Source organism: Sparus aurata, chromosome 6 (assembly GCF_900880675.1).
Source record: "Sparus aurata chromosome 6, fSpaAur1.1, whole genome shotgun sequence".
Taxonomy (NCBI): Eukaryota; Metazoa; Chordata; class Actinopteri; order Spariformes; family Sparidae; genus Sparus; species Sparus aurata.
Genome location: NC_044192.1, coordinates 8,399,037 through 8,416,555, shown reverse-complemented (window position 1 = coordinate 8,416,555; position 17,519 = coordinate 8,399,037). Strand labels below are relative to the sequence as shown.

At 40.7% G+C, this 17,519-nt stretch overlaps 2 protein-coding genes across 2 annotated transcripts; both read left to right on the top strand.

Annotated features, from left to right (window-relative positions):
* The first annotated feature begins 421 nt into the window (after positions 1-421).
* On the top strand, positions 422-8,036 carry LOC115584122 (transmembrane protein 263). The gene is made up of 3 exons (XM_030421543.1): positions 422-772; positions 5,157-5,244; positions 6,586-8,036. The coding sequence occupies exons 1-3, from the start codon at positions 764-766 to the stop codon at positions 6,870-6,872; spliced, it is 384 nt and encodes a 127-aa protein (XP_030277403.1). The 5' UTR covers positions 422-763; the 3' UTR covers positions 6,873-8,036.
* Positions 8,037-11,459: 3,423 nt separating this feature from the next.
* On the top strand, positions 11,460-17,243 carry hgh1 (HGH1 cochaperone). The gene is made up of 10 exons (XM_030421470.1): positions 11,460-11,618; positions 12,540-12,662; positions 13,423-13,561; positions 13,703-13,840; positions 14,014-14,165; positions 14,294-14,394; positions 14,942-15,040; positions 15,808-15,899; positions 15,979-16,101; positions 16,321-17,243. The coding sequence occupies exons 2-10, from the start codon at positions 12,553-12,555 to the stop codon at positions 16,537-16,539; spliced, it is 1,173 nt and encodes a 390-aa protein (XP_030277330.1). The 5' UTR covers positions 11,460-11,618; positions 12,540-12,552; the 3' UTR covers positions 16,540-17,243.
* Positions 17,244-17,519: the final 276 nt, after the last annotated feature.

Genomic DNA, 17,519 nt, shown 5'->3' with positions numbered 1-17,519 from the left:
TAATTTATCAATCATCCCACACTTATGTCTCCGTTTGTTTATATTGTTTTATAATGTATATATAATAGTTATTGTTTGTTCATTGTCTATTGTCTTCAATGCATGCACCTTATTCACCAAGACAAATTCCTCGTTGGTGTAAAATCCTTCTTGGTAATAAATCTGTTTCTGATTCTGACACATTAGAATAACAATAAATAATATAACAATACATCATGTAAAATACATAAGTAAGTTTAGTAAGAAGCAACGCTGAATAATTTAATTTTAAATATTGTCATGTAAAATATTCACAGGGCTCCTAAACCACACGTCATCAGGACACCTCACCACTGAGAGGGATTTTATTCTGAAGGTCGTCAACGGAAGTCCAGTGCGTGTGTGTGTGTGTGTGTGTGTGTGTGTGTGTGTGTGTGTGTGTGTGTGTGTGTGTGTGTTGGTTGAAGGCGCCACGTCGGCAGAACCAGCAGGGAGAAAAGAGAGCTGCGTAGCTCCGCTCATAACGAGAAGTTCTGAAGCTGCAGAATTAAAAGCGATAAAAGACGTGAAGAGCGAGAAGAAGAAAAACAAGCCGCTGAAATTAAGAATCCGAGCGGCAGGCTTTTTTTTTTCTCTCCGCGACATTTAGATCCATTAACATCCACAGCAAAGAGTCTCTTTTTTTGGGGGGGTTCCGAGGCTGAACACAGAAGCTGCTCCTGTCTCAACTCTCTCTGCCAGGTGTGTGTGTGTGTGTGTGGGAGAGAGAGAAGCACTGGGAACAATGGTGAAGGTAAGAACCGACCAGCATCCTCATTAATATGTTCAATATGTGGGTCACTAACAGCGTGTGAGGTAACTGCATGAGATCAACCTGTGTGACTTCAGCTGCAGGAGTGATGATGTGGAGTTTAAATACAACATGTTATCAGCAGCGATGTCTCTTTTTTTCTTCTTCTTCTTCTGTGCAAGAAAAAGTGTGATTTTCTGTCCAGTGTCGTTAAAGGAAGGTGTCACAGCTTCCTGCAAATGTTGCTCAAACTCCAGATCCAGCTGTGCCAAATCCTGACAGAAAAAAACGACTCAAATTCTTACATCAGATTTGACTTTCGCACACATCTGTGCCAACATGTGTCAGATATCATGCAGCTGTGTTTCCTAACTTTTTGGATCTGGGCCTCTTTTGTGGGGCACAAGTAGAAGAAGAAGAAGAAAAAAAAAAAGGAAAAAAAGGGGGGTGGGGAGATGTTTTGCAAGATGATTCAAATTATAGGAAAGAGAATGATTGTTTTAGCAACAAGCATGTGAGATATGCAGTAATTTAAAGTCTTGTTTGCTTTAGTTAAGAGGTTAATATCACGATGACCCACACTGACTTGCTCAACAGTCAGGTGAATCTCCTGCTCGCGCTCCATGTGGCGGATACCGGTCTTTTATACATCAACTAACTGTATTTTATCAAAAAAGATAAAACATGAGCACAACACTGAACTGTATTTATTATTTCATCATCAGTGATTTAAAAAGGAGACGGGAGGAACACACATTTAATGAAATATAGAAATAGACATATACAGCGGGCAAAAAAACAACCTATGTCGAGCAAGCAAGTGTGAAATGAATACGTATTAAAATATATTTATAATCTTTAGAGTGTGATAAGTACAGCTTGTTAGATAATTACAGGTTTGGATCTGAGCACAGCTGCTGAGACAGAGACTCAAATCTGTAATTGAGGTGAAATAAATAGATTTTTCTTTCACGGGATGGCAGGGCGTGAAAGACGCACACAAATCTGAGTTTATCCTGCTGAGCAACGGGAATAGAAGAGTCAACCCAACATCAACACCCACAGTCTGTATTCATTTCAGTGTGTGTGTGTGAGATTTTCAGTCTGAAGTTCATGTCAGGACTTAAAGATCCAATTTGAAATTTGAGTTTCATTCCCAGCGTGTCAAAAAGTGACACTCTAGGATCGTAGGTGTCAGGATTTGATGAGTCCAATACGATACGAATACCACATTTAACGGAGACATTATGATCATTTTCAGGTTCATGATTTTACACTTGGTTACTAATGGAAAAGGTTTACATGCTTTAGTGCTTCTGTTTTAGCTCCCGTCTCTTTAAGGCCCCCCCATCCTCCTGAGTGCCCAGTCTCCTCTGATTGGTCAGCTCACACACACCTGAGCACGCACCTCAAACAACAACAACAACAACAGTCCAGCTGTGCTAAAAACGTTTTTACCAGCCAAACTAGCCACTTTGCACAAATTATGCAAATGTATGACAAGATGACATAGTGTGAGGTCACAAAGTCACAGAATAAAGGCGGGACCACTGACGAGGCGTTTCAGGAGCAGTGTTTTCTGTGGGAGAGAGGAGATTCTGTTGCTGCAGACGTTGACCTTTTTAACTTTCAAACACCTTTCACATGCACAAAAACAGAAACAACTTTGAAGGTAAGGGGGAGAAAAGCACAATAGCTCTCCTTTTAAAAACAATTTTTAAACAATAAGTTTGTCTTACTTTGAGAAATATAAACATGTTGCTTTATAAAACCTGTCTTTCATTTGACCAAAGCATTCACAGATCACACACCTGTGGATCAACAGGTGCGGACTGACAGAATCAGATAAATAAACCTCTTGCACACATCGCTTGAGATAAGGGATACATTTTTAATAGCAATGTTTCAGTACAAAGCCCTTCATCTGGCTATTTTCCAAAATAACCTGAAACTAAAATCAGCCTTATGTTTTATTTTATTTGAAAATAACCTGATCAAGATCTTTGTACACAATATTGTTAATAAAAATGTGTTCCTCATCTCAAGTGAGTCAAGTGCAGTCTGTCAAAAGTGAAATGTGCATTCTAGTTATCTCCTTAATGCACTTCGGCGAAGTTTGAATTCACAGGAGACATATTTAAAACAAAATGGTCAAAACTTGTGCAGGAGAGGGCTCAAATATGCAGGTTTGTAATCCCTACTATGAGTAAACTCTAAAAAAAAAACAACCACTGGATCCTACATTACCCATAATGCAAGTGGGCATTGTCCTTAAGACTTAGGGTTATTTTACAGGTTTGAAGAAGCTCCTGGAGACAGTTGCAGTATTATTAACTGACCAGTAAAGTAATGTGTAAAATCAGTTTAGTGTCCCTTTAAATATTGTCTTAATTACATGAAAGGGATTCTGGCTGCAGTGTGAAGCTTTGGGGCAACTGTGACCTTCAAAGTTATATCCACTGTCAGTGTTCGTTTTTGACTCTGATGGGCCGAGGTCTGTAAAACATTACAGAAATTATTCCTACAAAGAGAGACCTGTCTGTTTAATAATAAGAACCTTGTTGTAACCTGAAACACAAGTCTCGTTCTTGAATAAGTCTCACTCTGAAATCTCGGGAGAGTTGAGTTGTTGCTGGCAGTTTCTCCAGCTGAACTCCAAACTCTGACTCACGTTTTGCAGCGGTTCTCTTCTTTACAACAATTCACCTTTCTGAGCGAGACTTCTCCTTGAAGAAGACTTGTGTTTAAGGTTGAAACATGGTATCTCATTCTTTAATTTAAAGGTCTCTTTCTTTTGGTGTTGTGTTGTCAATGTTGTCGGACTGGATACGTGTCCGCTGCGTTGCAGCTCCGATCCGGTTTTGCTCCGTAGTCCGCCGTCCGGCAATCCTCACCGGTTGCGTTTGAGTCCGCTGGTGCAGTAAGGTAGACAGCTGGCTTACGAAGCAGTTCCCGCGATAATCACATGATCACTCACGACCGCAGTTATAGATCTGTGTTATTAAGAACAATAACACGAAGTGTTCCCGACCAAAGGATTAGCAGAAGAGCTTGTGTTTGTCTCATTTTTGAGATTTTTGTGCTGGTGTCAACACGGAGTGTTTTATTTTGAAAGGTAACCAGATGCTGTATGTTATTTTAGCGCTTGACTTCCTGTCTGCTCGGTGCTAAATTCAGCTGAATTGCTGCGTCGTGCTCCGGCATCCGGCAGATATAGAAGTCCTGCGTATCTGTGCCGGAGGGCTCCGGACTGCCGGAGCTGGGACGGAGCGGATACGCAGCGCAGCGGACCTGGTGGGGATTGACACATTGACTAAAGTGAAACGTATTTGCTCCGCTGGCGTGGCGGAGACGCAACGCAGCGGAGACGTATCCAGTGGAAATTAGGGGTCAGAGTAACAACCTGTCAGTGACAGAAACAAGCGCTCTTTGGTGGGCGGTCGCAGTTGCCCCTAAGGATTACATTGCAGCCACTGCAGCCTTGTAGGCGATCTACTGTACTGATTCCATTTGAACTTTTGGTTGTACACATTTACACACAGAAACATTTAAATATAGGGCCCAGGTTTAGAAATACTGGGATTTAACTTACAAGTGCAGTGTTTTGGAGGTTTTAATCCAACAATCCGAACATTGGGCCTATTTGAATTATGAAGTTAACATGACTTTTATAAAGTCACATTCACTTGAGTCTTGTCTTTAGATGTGTTTCAGAGGAAAATTTGTATTCATCATAACCTACGAAAGAAATAAAACATGGAGAATAAGATATAACACAAACTGAGCAGCCCAGTCAGAGCTGATCAGAGTTCACCCAGCTGGAGTGTGGCAGAGTGTTGTGTGGGGCTAACGGGGAATCAAAATGTCTAAAAAAGATTAGACCTTTGTTCCATTTTTTGTTCTGCAACGGTGTGTTTAATTTGGTCGCCTGTCGCCAGACAGTGAGGAAGTGGGTCGCGAACGTGTCTCAACATAACGTGAATAAAAAAGCCTACATTATCACGACCTTGAACATCTCTGCCTGAGTCAGGTCAGATTAACGATACTGGTTGTTTAACAGTGAAGACAACAGCTCCCATGAGCCCACACTACTCACTTTATATATCTATTGCCAGGATGGACGTGACAAAAGTATTAAATTGCGATCATGGTGGTCTTAAAAAGGTCTTAGAAATGCTTAAATGTAACTCTAAAAAGCCAAAAATTTGCAGAAGTGTGATTTGAATCCGTAACTGTCTGATCGAAGAAGTCAACAAGATCATGACTACGACCTGAAGACATGTTTAGTATACTCGGCGATGAACTGGTATTGAAGGTACACATGTGTTGTGCAGGTTTTTTATTCAGAGAAAATAAAAGTCGCGTTTTTTTTTTCTGTGTTTTCCAGAATGTGAACAGCGTCATCGCGGAGCCCCAGCCCGGGACCAGCCTGGCCTCAGACGAAGCCGAACCCGCAGACGGCCAGCCTACAGAGGGTAAGCAGTGACCTCCCCAGGCTGCGGCTAAATGCTGAGACATCAGCGGGGAATATGGTGCAATCTGTGCTCACTCGTTGCGCGCTTCTATTTCAGAGACAGTCGTTCCGTCAGGGGAGTTTGTGTGTTTGTGTAAGAGCGGCTGCGGCTCCAACCTGCTATTTGTGTCCAAACGCTGAGACACTTTGCACCAGTTTGGTCCCCTGCTGCTGCGCTCAGTAAACACCAGTGTTGTCATGAGATGAAACATAATTCTGTTTTTAACATATCAGACCTGATGACAGTTTATCCACCAGGTAAATTATAGACATCAGACATTCAGAGGGTTGTTAAGACAGCTCAGATATAAAGAAACACTCCTGTAGCACCACAGAGATCAAGATTTCATCCTCCCTCACAGTTTGATTTATGTGGCTGTTTTTTTTTGGTTTTTTGTTTTTTGTTTTTTTTTTAGTAGGGGGAAAATATCTTACATGTTATAATCTGATTTGCAGTGAAAGTTAGTTCAGACACTCCTAACTCTTTGGTGAATCCCCGACATTCGCTCCAGAGTCGCCAGCCGGTCAAAGTTTTCACTTATCTACTGACATATTTCAACATCTACAAGACAGTTTTCTCCTTATTTTCTTGTTGACCAGACAATGAAATAATTCTTTGATACTTTGATGTCTGACTTTTCATCCACTGCCACGAGGTCAAATATTTAAATTACTTAATGTCTCAAAACCGGCGAATTCAATGATATTACCGTCTGCTTCTGCTGCACTTTGTGTTTAGTGCTAAATTGCAGGGTTTAAGTATTAAAATATTACTTTGGTTAAAGGAAAACGTCACCCATAAAAATGCGACTTACAATATCTGACATGTAATTTTCGGCTACAAAGGTATTAAAGTGATGGTTTGGGTCTTTTGTTGTGGGGTTGTATGAGGTACTTAACATGAGTCAGTGTGTTACCTGCAGTAGATCGCCATCAGCTCTCCACCTGTGTAGAGAAGAGGCACGATGTGCCGGCTGAGTGTTGTACTGCTGTAAACCAAACCAGCAGCAAAACATGATTTAGCCACTCAAAATAGGTCCCACCTAAAGAATGTATATCGGTTTCAGTGTACGTTAGTTTTGAACATTTTTGGCATTTTCCTTTAGCGCCGCATTGCCTCAACGATCATCTACTGCAGGTACACAGGTGACTACAGATAAGTTCCTCATACTGGCCCGCATCAAAAGACCCGAACTCTCTCTTTAAGTATCAAAACTACAAGTAAAAGTAAATTTAAACGTATTATTATTCATGTTTACGTTGAATATCGTGATGCTTCATGCGTGTTTGTTTTGTTTTTCAGATGCTGGAAAAGACCACGTGGCGCCGGCCCCTGGCATGATGTGGCGGGTGACCGGAGGCCTCTTCAACGTCACAAAGGGAGTGGTGGGCGCAGCGGTGGGCGGCGTGGCCTGGGTGGGCGGCAAGAGCCTGGAGATCACCAAGTCGGCCGTGACAACGGTGCCCTCGATGGGGGTGGGGCTGGTGAAGGGCGGGGTGTCCGCTGTGGCCGGCGGCGTCTCCACGGTCGGCTCGACGGTAGCCAGCAAGGTCCCGTTCACAGCCAAGAGGAAAGACAAGGCCGAGTGAAGAGGAGGAGGACGGTGAGGAGGAGGAGGAGGATGATGATGATGATTGATAATGATGATGATGATGATGATGGACTTGCCCCGCCCTGAGCCAACAGAGAAAGGCTGCCAGCTGATCTCTGTCTGCCAATCAAACTCCACAGTGCCTTGAATGTGGTCACCATACAGAGATCTAGACTTTGATGCAAATACTCCATTCAGTACCGCAAATATTCAGTAGAATCCAGAATTACAAGATGCTTCGAGTCACTGTCAGGCTTCATAAAAAGTTACTCATGTGACTCTGAGTGGGATTCGTACGTCTGGAAGTGAATATCTGGCTCCAGGCCGATCACATGGACCAGGATCCACTTCAGCACGTGGTGGACGACTTTTTTTTTATTTTTTTTTATCTGTTTACAATCCAGACTGACGCTGTCGCAGTTCTTTCATCTCTTCACTCTTCACAAACTACACATATTTGGTGAAGTGTTTCTGAATTAAGATGCTGATTTTTTGAATTTTTTTTTTGTTCTTTTTCATTTTCAAAGTTGTTGAAGTACTATCGAAATCTGTGTGACAAGAATAGTTTGCGGCAAGAGAAATATATAAAAAAAAAAAAAAAAAGTGAAGGATCAGCAACATTCTTCAGCCTACAGCCTTCACTGTGTCTGACCTCCTTTTAATCCTTTGGAAGAGCCCCGGGCGGTGTTTCCCCCAGCAGCCTTGGATCTGCATCACTCCTCTGACATGCATTTCTGAAGACTGTAGACACAGTCAACACCGGGCTCACGCCTTTTTCTCACAGCTACATTTTTGCCGACATTTTCTGTGTGAGATGTTAAAATGCTGTGTTCGACCTTGACCAGTCGACTTTTTGTAAGATTTAGAAAAAAAAACAGAAAGAAAGAAGAACATTCAGCAGCATTTCATAATGATGACTGTCTTAAAGGAAAAGTGCTCGATGTTGTCTGAGCTGGTCAGTCAGTGAATATTTGAACTGCTCCTTTTAATCAGAATCACTGTACTGTGGTGAAGGCAACATTCGTGAACGTTTGTATGCAAATATCAGCATTTCAATGCAACATTTTGAGCGAGTGGGAGCTGTTGCTGATGGGTCTAAACTATTTGAATGTGTTGTATGTGTTATTTTGGATATATCAATAAAGTAGTTTGAAAGGTTAAAGGTTGTTGTCAGTTTCTGTGCTTATTAAGTCTTAAAGGCAGAATTTAAGATTTTAAAGGTCCAATATTATGCTAATTTTTAGGGCGATTTTAGTTAGGGTATCTTCTAGAATTTGTACACACTTTATATTTGTGGGATTAATTTTACATTATAGACTTGTTTGAAAGTCTGCAAGTACAGTGAAGTCCAGATATTTGGACGCAGCCTCGCAGAAGTCTTGACGGCTCATTTGATGGCACAATGTCTGAATGCGGGCTGTGTGCATTTTGATACTTTCACAGTATAACCTATATTATTATTATTATTATTATTATTATTATTATTATTATATGCTGTTTTAATGTTCCTATTCTGTCTTTAAAGAAGGAAAAAGCATTAAAGTACGTACATACGTCGGGCTGTGTTTTGCTGTTGGAGAGCGTGCACGTAGATGTCTGCATGTGCACACGTTTACTGGACGTTGTCTGAACTGGTGAAATAACACTGCTTGTGTCCGCTATGTGGCGCTAGTGATCCCCCATCACTTATATATAATTATATGTAATTAAATAAATTTTTTTGTAAATTACAAATTATTTTGCAATGTTATGTCTACATATGCAAATGAGAATATTTCTAATTAAACACACATACATTTACAGAACATAAATCTGGATTTCGGATAAATCCAGGTTCAGTGTGCAGAGGGATTTCTCTTTTTATCACTCAAGAATTGACGTTTCTAATGTGTTTTCCCAGGTAACAGTCACTCAGGTGCAGTCACACTCATTTTGCACTTAAAATAAGTCCCGCCCACCGACTTGGTGCACGCCAAAAAGCGCTGCTCAGAGGATGCCAACAAGGTACTAACTATTCTGTGTAAACCTGCTTTATTTGTACCGTTACCTGCTCAGTAAAGGTATATTTAATCTATGTGGGAGGTCTACTCAGGAGTATATAGATCAGTTATTATTTGCCTCTCTCCAGGTGAAATTAGCTCTAATGTTACCTTCGTGTATCAGTGAGTTTAAGCTGGTTATAACCTCCATGTGTTGGCTAAGCACAGTAGGAGAACCGGCCTCCATGAGGTTTGTTTTTGTCATAAATTTTTCTGAACTAACTCTGAACACCATGCCGGAGACATGTCATTAAACTGAAAAGCCTTGAGCTAAATTCGTCCGGAACATAATCCTCTAACCACATCAAATTAAAAGCATTATTAATGTTGTGTTTTGGTGGGTGCACCAAACCTCATTGTGATTTTGATGGTTTATAACCATGTTTATAACCAGATAATGAGACAGTAAATTCAATTTGGGACGCTATCCGTAAACAAATGAATAGTGTTGGTAAAGTTGGCATGAAAGCTTTTGTAATTAACTGACATAATCATGTCAAATTAGTACATTCATTTAATGCATTTTTTTTTTTATCTGTAACTAATTATATTTGCTTTTATTCCCTTCTGTCTTTCAGATGCTGTTTTAATGTCTTAATGTTTTAGTTTTGATTAGTTTCTATGTCTATAAATGGTTCTATAGAAATAAACTGGTGGAAGTTTTTATTTGACTGAAGATGTTTAGATCTCAACCTTTAGATCACTAAACCTTGTTTTAAACTGAGCAACTTACTAATATTAGATAGAAAATGGGACCTGAAATAAATCCAAAAGGCATTTTAGCCAAGATAGTTTACAGGCTCCTCCTCAGGTTGCACCATTAATTGTCAGATTTTTCTCTCAATGCTTTTTTTTACCACTCTCACTTCACCTACTTGGTTTTTAGTTAATTCAATCCAAGCCTAAATATGCTCTCTGAAAAAGTTTTGTTTGTTTGTTTTTGTTTTTTTAATATTTCAAATAAGATCTTAAAATAAATATGTTTTGTTTATTTCAGGAGTCGGACCAACACACTGAGGGTCCCTGAGAGACCTGAGGACTTTCACTAAGTTATGGTGGAGCTGAGCTTCACCCCTAAACAGAACAGTCCTGAACAGTCTCACTGCCTTTCACATCCTGAAGTGAAAAGCATCTTAAGTACTGAACCAGTCAATTATATTTATGCTTTGTGATGTGCTAACATAACGTCTAGGATCATACTGTAAAGTGTGTGAATGTGCAGGCTTGTGTAAAATGAAAGAAACTCCAGGAAACTGTTGTGGGAGCTGTACAGGAGTCTTCTTCTCAGACCTTCATGTAGTCATGATGTAATATTAAAGTGCTTCCTCCTCTCCTGCAGTGAAACCTGGGACGTGCCTGCTGTGTTCCTGTGAGCCCTGCACTGAGTTTAGTGTTCAGAACTGTGCAGAAAGTTGACCAAGAAGCAGCTTCAAGTGGAGCGAACTCTTAGGAGAGATACCTTGTCTCACACAAACCAAACAAAGCTCAGTGCCTGCAATGGAAGTGCCAAAATTAAAGGCAGAGTACGTAAGATATGTCAGGTGCGGTTCATTAACACACAAGTGATCATACTCAGAATCAGAAATTCCTTTATTAGTCCCGCGAACGGGTAAACCTTTTAACAATGTCGCAGTAGGCCTTATTATCAGAGTTTCTTACGTATTTGGCCTTTAATTAATGTTCCTGACCATTCTTACTGCAATTTCTAAACTGTCTCTATAAAAAAAACTAATTTAAAACGATTCCAAATTGGCAAACAAGTGATTTATAAGGAACTCAATAGAAGATAGAATAAGTAGAAGTAGCATTTTAAATGTGTTGTTTTACTGAGAGGAAAATAGAAACAATCAGGCTTTTAACGACAACTAAATGCATGTTATTAATCTCTTTATATGAAGTATTTAACATCCACCCTCAGCCAAAACACTAAAACACTGACAAGTAAAGTGGACATTAATCATATTGTTACAATCAAAGGTTCTGCTGGAAACCCTTGAGTTCTGGCATTTATGTAGATGCCTCCTTGACAAGTGTCATCCAGCCAAACATCGTTGCAGAGCGCCGCTCATGTCAGCAGCACTCCTCGATGGCGGTGCCCCCCGGAAGGACAGTGCACCTGCAACACTGCATAAACGGCTCAGGAATGGTCCGATGAACCTGACAAAGAATTCAAGGCGTTGAACTGGGCTTTGAATTCCTCAGATCCCAATCCAGTTGAGTATCTGTGGGATGCACCAGAGCCAAGTGCCATCCATACTGGGGATCGTCCTTGGCTCATGTTCAAACAAAACAGTTTGTGTGACTTTTTGTTGTAATGGATGTGGTTTAACTTTACCCATGATAAAATACAGATTATTAGAGTTTCGTTAAGTTTGTTTCTGGCTCATTCAAATAGTACAGGATGTCCTCAAAGCGCATTTTTGGACTTTATCCAGCTTCAACCAGTTCCAGCTGTCTCACCAGAGAGCATAACACGTGGCTGACACGAGGGGGCAGTCGTGTCCAATCAGCGGCGTTTAAACTGCTGAAAATAAAGAAGACGAAGAAGAAGCTAACCCGGAAGAAGGGCGGGATGTAGCTTCAGTCTGTAGCGTCCACATGTATCCACACGGCTGCGGTGGCTAACATGCTGTCTGAGTTAAAAGCTTTATAGAAAGTGTTTAAGATCGAGATGAAAACAAGACAAGTCCTGTAGCTCTTTTCAGGTGAGACGTTTTTTTTTATACCAGATGGTCATTTTCGAGAACAGACATCAGTATCAGTGAGCTTTTCGAGAAATAGTTCAGCAGACGAGTTTGTCAAACTGTCAGAAAATGTCTGTAAACGTTGTCCTCATGTTTTGGAAACTTCAAACGTGTAAGAGTAATTCAACTTTAGCTGCTGTCGCTAGCATCGTATATAACATGTCAACAAGCTAGCGTTAAACTTGGATGCTAACGTAAACAACAGACCTGACCTGGCACTGATATTCATACTTAAAATCATACTTCAGTAAACTTAATTATAAAGGCAGTTATGTTAAAATAACAACAGCTAAACCTTTGCTGTTGTATGGCAATAGTCAGCCAATTACACAGATCTGCAGTGTAATAACAACGTAGAAAAATGAAGCCAATCACAGCCTAAACATGCTGGAGACAAACGCAGTTTATTACAGATCACACTATAAACGTTTTCTGTTTATAATCCTAGTTTAACCTTCATAACACGGGGTCTTTAGTCATGAAAATGTAACAACAGTAAAATACATAAACTAAAGAAGAATGTATTTATTCTTGGTCATTATACTACTTCTTTCGTGTGGAGTTTAAATGTACTGATGTCAGATCAAACATTGAGGCATGTCTGTTTAACAGTATATAAAGGCATTGTTGCATATAATTGAAATAGAACATAGGTAAAGTGTCCAGTGGTTACTAATTTGCATTCCATTTCCCTGGTGAGGCTTTTGAGGAATAAAACACATGAAACTGAACTAATAAGGACATAAAAACTAACGATACACAGACAAGCAGCAGCTACAGACAGTGATTGTAATGACAGTGACAACGAACAATTGAGAACAATGACTGAACATAATGACGAGATCAGACACAAGTAGTTGTGGTTTTATTTCTGTTCATCAGACGCTGTTAAACGATGTTGAGTGATTCTGAGGCTGCAGAGCTGCTCTCCTTCCTGACCCCCGACACACGTCCTGATGTCAAAGGTCAGGCCACAGAATACATCCTGGGACTGTCGGGAAACAGGTAGGAGGATGATGATACTGTTGATAATGTTGTTCTCAACTCCTGTACAAATTATAGACTATTCCTGAACTGGACCAGAGTAGAGCTTCAAGTAATAGCTATTTACTTTAGTTTTGATTAACCTGCTGATTATTTTCATAATTAATAGCTTAATTGTAAAAATTGTAAGAAACTGAAACCAGCGACTGTTCGACATTTTTGTTTGAAAAAATGACTAAAGCGAATAATCGTTTTTTAAGATAGTTGGTTGTTAATTTTGAGTCAGTGGACTAATCAATTAAAAAACAAAATCGTTGCAGCTCCAGACTCTGATTCCACCGAAGCCAAATGTGATAAATTGACTTTATTTAAACTTGTTGGAGGATGCACATTACAGATGTGTGCGATTATATCACAGATGATGATCAATAGCACTATAATTAAGGTTTGGACAGGTAGTATGTGAGACTCGATATGTACAAGCAACTGTGCAGTTGTGCTTTAGCGCACACTAATTGGGCAGTATTCATGAGTAACTTAGAATTTCTAGTAATTATTGGTAAAAATGTGTTTTAGAAAATGCCTAACTAATAATGTGTTGGATTAAAAGACAATTCACTTATCAGTAAACGCGTTCAGAAATAAAGAAGCTGTTTTTATGTCAGCTGCTAAAATCATTTGCAGGATTTATTCGGCCAGATTTGCAGCTTTTTGCGACATCACGCAGCTTAAAGTTGGCAAAGTAACTCACTCTCTTTCATTTGTGTTTGTTTGTTTTCAGGGATGGCTGCCGCTTCCTCCGCACCAAACCTGACTTACTTGCCGCCCTGTTTGCTCTGACCTCTGACCCCTCCATTGCTATTGTGAAGGACTGTTACTACATCTTCGTCAACCTGTCAGCTGACGAGACCCTGCACCAGGTGATCAGTGAGCTCTTAATAACTCAGCTGACAAATAAAAACAAAACGCAAACGACAGTACGTCTAAATAGATGTGCTGGATTTAGTGCCGATCAAGTCAAACATGTTACAAGTGTCTGTTTTTGTGTCTGTGTCATTCAGGTTTTGGTGGCAGATGTCAAAATTCTTCCAGTGTTCTTGAAGAACCTCGAGGATCCAGAGTACCCGTTCTCTGACCAGATCTGCACCATCCTGTCCAACCTGAGCCGCCACAACAAGACCTGCAAGACCGTTTTCAAGGTGATCGATCTAGAAATGTTCCAGGGATTTAACAAGGTTTTGACTCACACAGCTTGACTCCACATGTAGTAGTGAGCTGCTGAACCTGTACAAAGACTCTCAGGTCATAAGAAGAAGTGCCTCAGGTCAAAGTGCGGGATAGTGAGAGATGAGGTGTTTCTTTGCCGTTTCAGGTCCTCCAGGAGGGGGTCGGTCTGGCTCAGCTGGTGGAAATCTTCTGCACCGAAGATTTCAACAAGAAGGCGAAGCTCCACTACCTCGGCCCTCTGCTGTCCAACCTGACCCAGCTGCCCGAGGCCAGGAACTACATCATGGACAAGGACAGGTGACTGATTACACAGAGGGGAGATCTGTGTCTCCCAGTTTTTAGTCATTTTTTAAATACTGATTATTCACAGTAAGTTCAGTAGAAGTCTGGACATGGACGTCATGTTGTAATCACGTGTGTTGCAGGTGTGTAATCCAGAGGTTGTTGCCCTTCACTCAGTTCCAGGCATCAGTGGTGAGGAGGGGCGGAGTCATTGGCACCCTGCGCAACTGTTGCTTTGACCACAGTGAGTCACACACAGAGGCCTCATGGGATATCAGATTTATGTCACACTGATCCACGTACCGATCCAGATTCAATAGTCTTGCTGTCATTTCCTATTGCACTGTTTCTTATTACTTTTGAACTCCTAACTGTACAGCTGTGCAATATATTTGTTTACGCTTTTCAAAACATTAAAAGAATTGCCATCACAGTTAGCTGAAATGTGTTCTAACCAGGTGTTTAAAAGGTATAAATGCACCTGACTCTCTTAGACACACAGCTAATATGTACTCCTTCTAACTGTATCTAATAGTTAATGAGCCCCTCAGGGGAAGTTGCATCTATAGTCCCCAAAGAAAACACCAGTCAAAGTGAACCTGAAATCCGAGACATTAGATCGTTCAACATTTTGACTGAGGACTAAAATCATAATAAGACAGGAATAGGAATAATAATAAGAAATAATTTAGAGAAAACATTAGAGATGTTGCACCATGTTTGTCCTCCCTGATCTGTAGTCTAACAGTACTTTGAGTTTTCTAATCCAAACCTCTCCTCAACCTGTCCAGCCCATCATGAGTGGCTGTTAAGCGACGCTGTGGACATCCTGCCTTTCCTCCTGCTGCCACTGGCCGGTCCAGAGGAGCTGACAGAGGAAGAAAACGATGGTGAGTTTTTGTTTCTGATAGAAATCTTTTTATTTTTTTGGAGGAGTCTGATGAGATTCTCTGTTTTTCTGTTTTGTCAAAAATTCTAATTGAAAGACAAAAAACCCCCAGAAAACACAGAATTCATCTCACAAACATGTATTATGTGTGTATCTATTGCCTGATGCATCTTACAGTGATCCCTTGAAAGTTTTTGGAAATAGACATAGATAGACACGGGTCATTGAAAGGGCTTGAATTTCAATATTTTGCAACAATAGTAATTTAAATGCATTTGATGTATTTTTAGATTGTTTTCTGTGATCTTCTATAAAGCCTGCAACTTTTAAATACTCAGTTTTGTTACAGTAATTAACCTTGATTGGTGTCTCAAACTATACCATGATGGGTCCTTGAATTTGAACCCTGATCTTCTTCCTCCTGCACAGAGCTCCATTTTTGTTGTGAAAGTATGACACAGTAAACACATCAGTGAGTCACACTGTTGCACATGTTATTACCATAAACACACACTGCAGTTAGTTTTGGCTCAATCCCACACACATCCCACAACATTTGCCAAAAAACAGCTGAAAATTACTGAGGTTTGTTATAAATTAACTTATATTTTGACAACTTAATTAAGGTTTATGTCTTCAGAAGGAAGTGTTGTTGGTTCTGCTCAGATTCTTGTTGAGACAAAATGTTTTTTTTTAATGAGCACAATTCAGATGTCCAGATGAAGTAATGTTGGTTCTGACTCTAACAGAAGTTGATGTGATGTTCAGGTCTGCCTGTGGACCTGCAGTACCTTCCAGAGGACAAGAAGAGAGAAGAGGACCCTGACATCAGAAAGATGCTGCTGGAAACACTTTTCCTGGTACAACACAGCAAACAAACACATGCAGACTCAGCAGTGGTTTCATGTTGAGTTCTTGACTGTTTTGTCTCTTGTGCAGATGACAGCGACCAAAGCCGGCCGGCAGACACTAAAAGACAAGAACATTTATTATATCCTGAGAGAGTTCCACAAGGGGGAGAAAGACGTCCACGTTTCAGCCGCCTGTGAGAAACTGGTCCAGGTAGGAGTCATCCAACAATCGTCTCTGCTTAACCTGCAAATAATGAAAAAGACTAGATCCATCAAAATGACCATATCATTAAATGAACACCTCAGTAAAACAGTCTAAAACAAAAGCTGATTATTGTATCCCTCATGTGGGCAGGTGTTACTGTTTGATTAGACATGATTAGTTTTAGCTTGGTGGACCTAATTACCTGGAAACTGTGTGCACCTCCAGGTGCTGATAGGAGACGAGCCGGAGCAGGGGATGGAGAACCTGATGGAGGTGGAGATTCCTGAAGACGTGGAGCAGAAACTGAAGGACGCTGACCTCAAAGAACAAGAAGAGCTGCAGAAGGAAGAGGAGAGGATGAGACAGGAGGAAGAGGAGGAGAAGAAGAAGAACAGTGAAGCAGAGGGGACAGACAAAAAACAGGAGGATGGACTTATACGATGAATCCTGTGTTGGAATCTGGAATCTGTATATTTGTCACTCAGACGTGGCTTTCAGTTAAATGTTCATGACAGTGTCATTCAGACATGAGAGGACATCTACAGAAATAGCCAAAACGCTCCACAGTGAGCTGTCTCACTGCTGGAGAACAAGTCAAAGTAAGTGATGATGTAAAAGATGATTGTTTTCTGTTCGGTCACAGGCTGCAGCTGTGATGGATTTTAAAACTCAGTCTTCTGTTGAGGCATGAAAGATACCCACCATACCCCTCACATGTATCCATTGATACATTTGTGTAGTTCTCTTAGTTTGAACAATGGCTGCACATCATTAAATTGATTGTAAAGGGTGTTGTTACTCTGAGCAGTTTTTGATTGGCTGACCAGCAGGGGGGGTCAGAGCGTCTGCTGTTTCTGTCATTTCTCTACGCTGACGTTGAGTCTAAAAACATGCAACAATTGCACCACTGCTCTCCTCTCTCTGGAAGTTCAACTTCAAATTGAAAATAAACTAAGAACAGTTTAAGTCTCTCAAGCACCTAACAAGATCACTCAGTAGTAAGTCAAAGAGCTTAAAGCTTAAGCATTTTAACAGAGTAATGCACAATAAACAACTTTGTCAGAAATGTTATATTGTTATGTGCTTCGATAACCTTGGATTGAAATTTTAACCTATACACAGAGACAAGATTAAACAAGGAAGTACAAGACAACCTCTCTTATACTTCCAAAATGTCTTCAGTCTCAGTGTTCATGCGACACCACACAGAATTGGGGCTGTTCTCCATCAGGGATAATAGCTATCGTCCTCCTTTCTCCCACCACCTGCACTTAGGTCGAGGGGGCAACCCAAGACAGAGCCGACCTTCTTGATCAGATTATCAAAGATCATCCTGTCAGCAGTTGTGATGCTGCTGCCCCAGTAGACCATTCCATAGAAAATGGCCGATGCCACAGCAGAGTCCTCAGGAGGGCTCCTAAGTC

Coding starts and splice junctions, on each gene's coding strand:
- LOC115584122 (XM_030421543.1), top strand. Junction 5,245..6,585: donor AGACGGCCAGCCTACAGAGG/GTAAGCAGTGAC, acceptor TTTGTTTTTCAG/ATGCTGGAAAAGACCACGTG.
- hgh1 (XM_030421470.1), top strand. CDS start 12,553: ATGTTGAGTGATTCTGAGGCTGCAGAGCTGCTCTCCTTCCTGACCCCC. Junction 14,166..14,293: donor TACATCATGGACAAGGACAG/GTGACTGATTAC, acceptor CGTGTGTTGCAG/GTGTGTAATCCAGAGGTTGT. Junction 15,900..15,978: donor TGCTGGAAACACTTTTCCTG/GTACAACACAGC, acceptor TCTCTTGTGCAG/ATGACAGCGACCAAAGCCGG.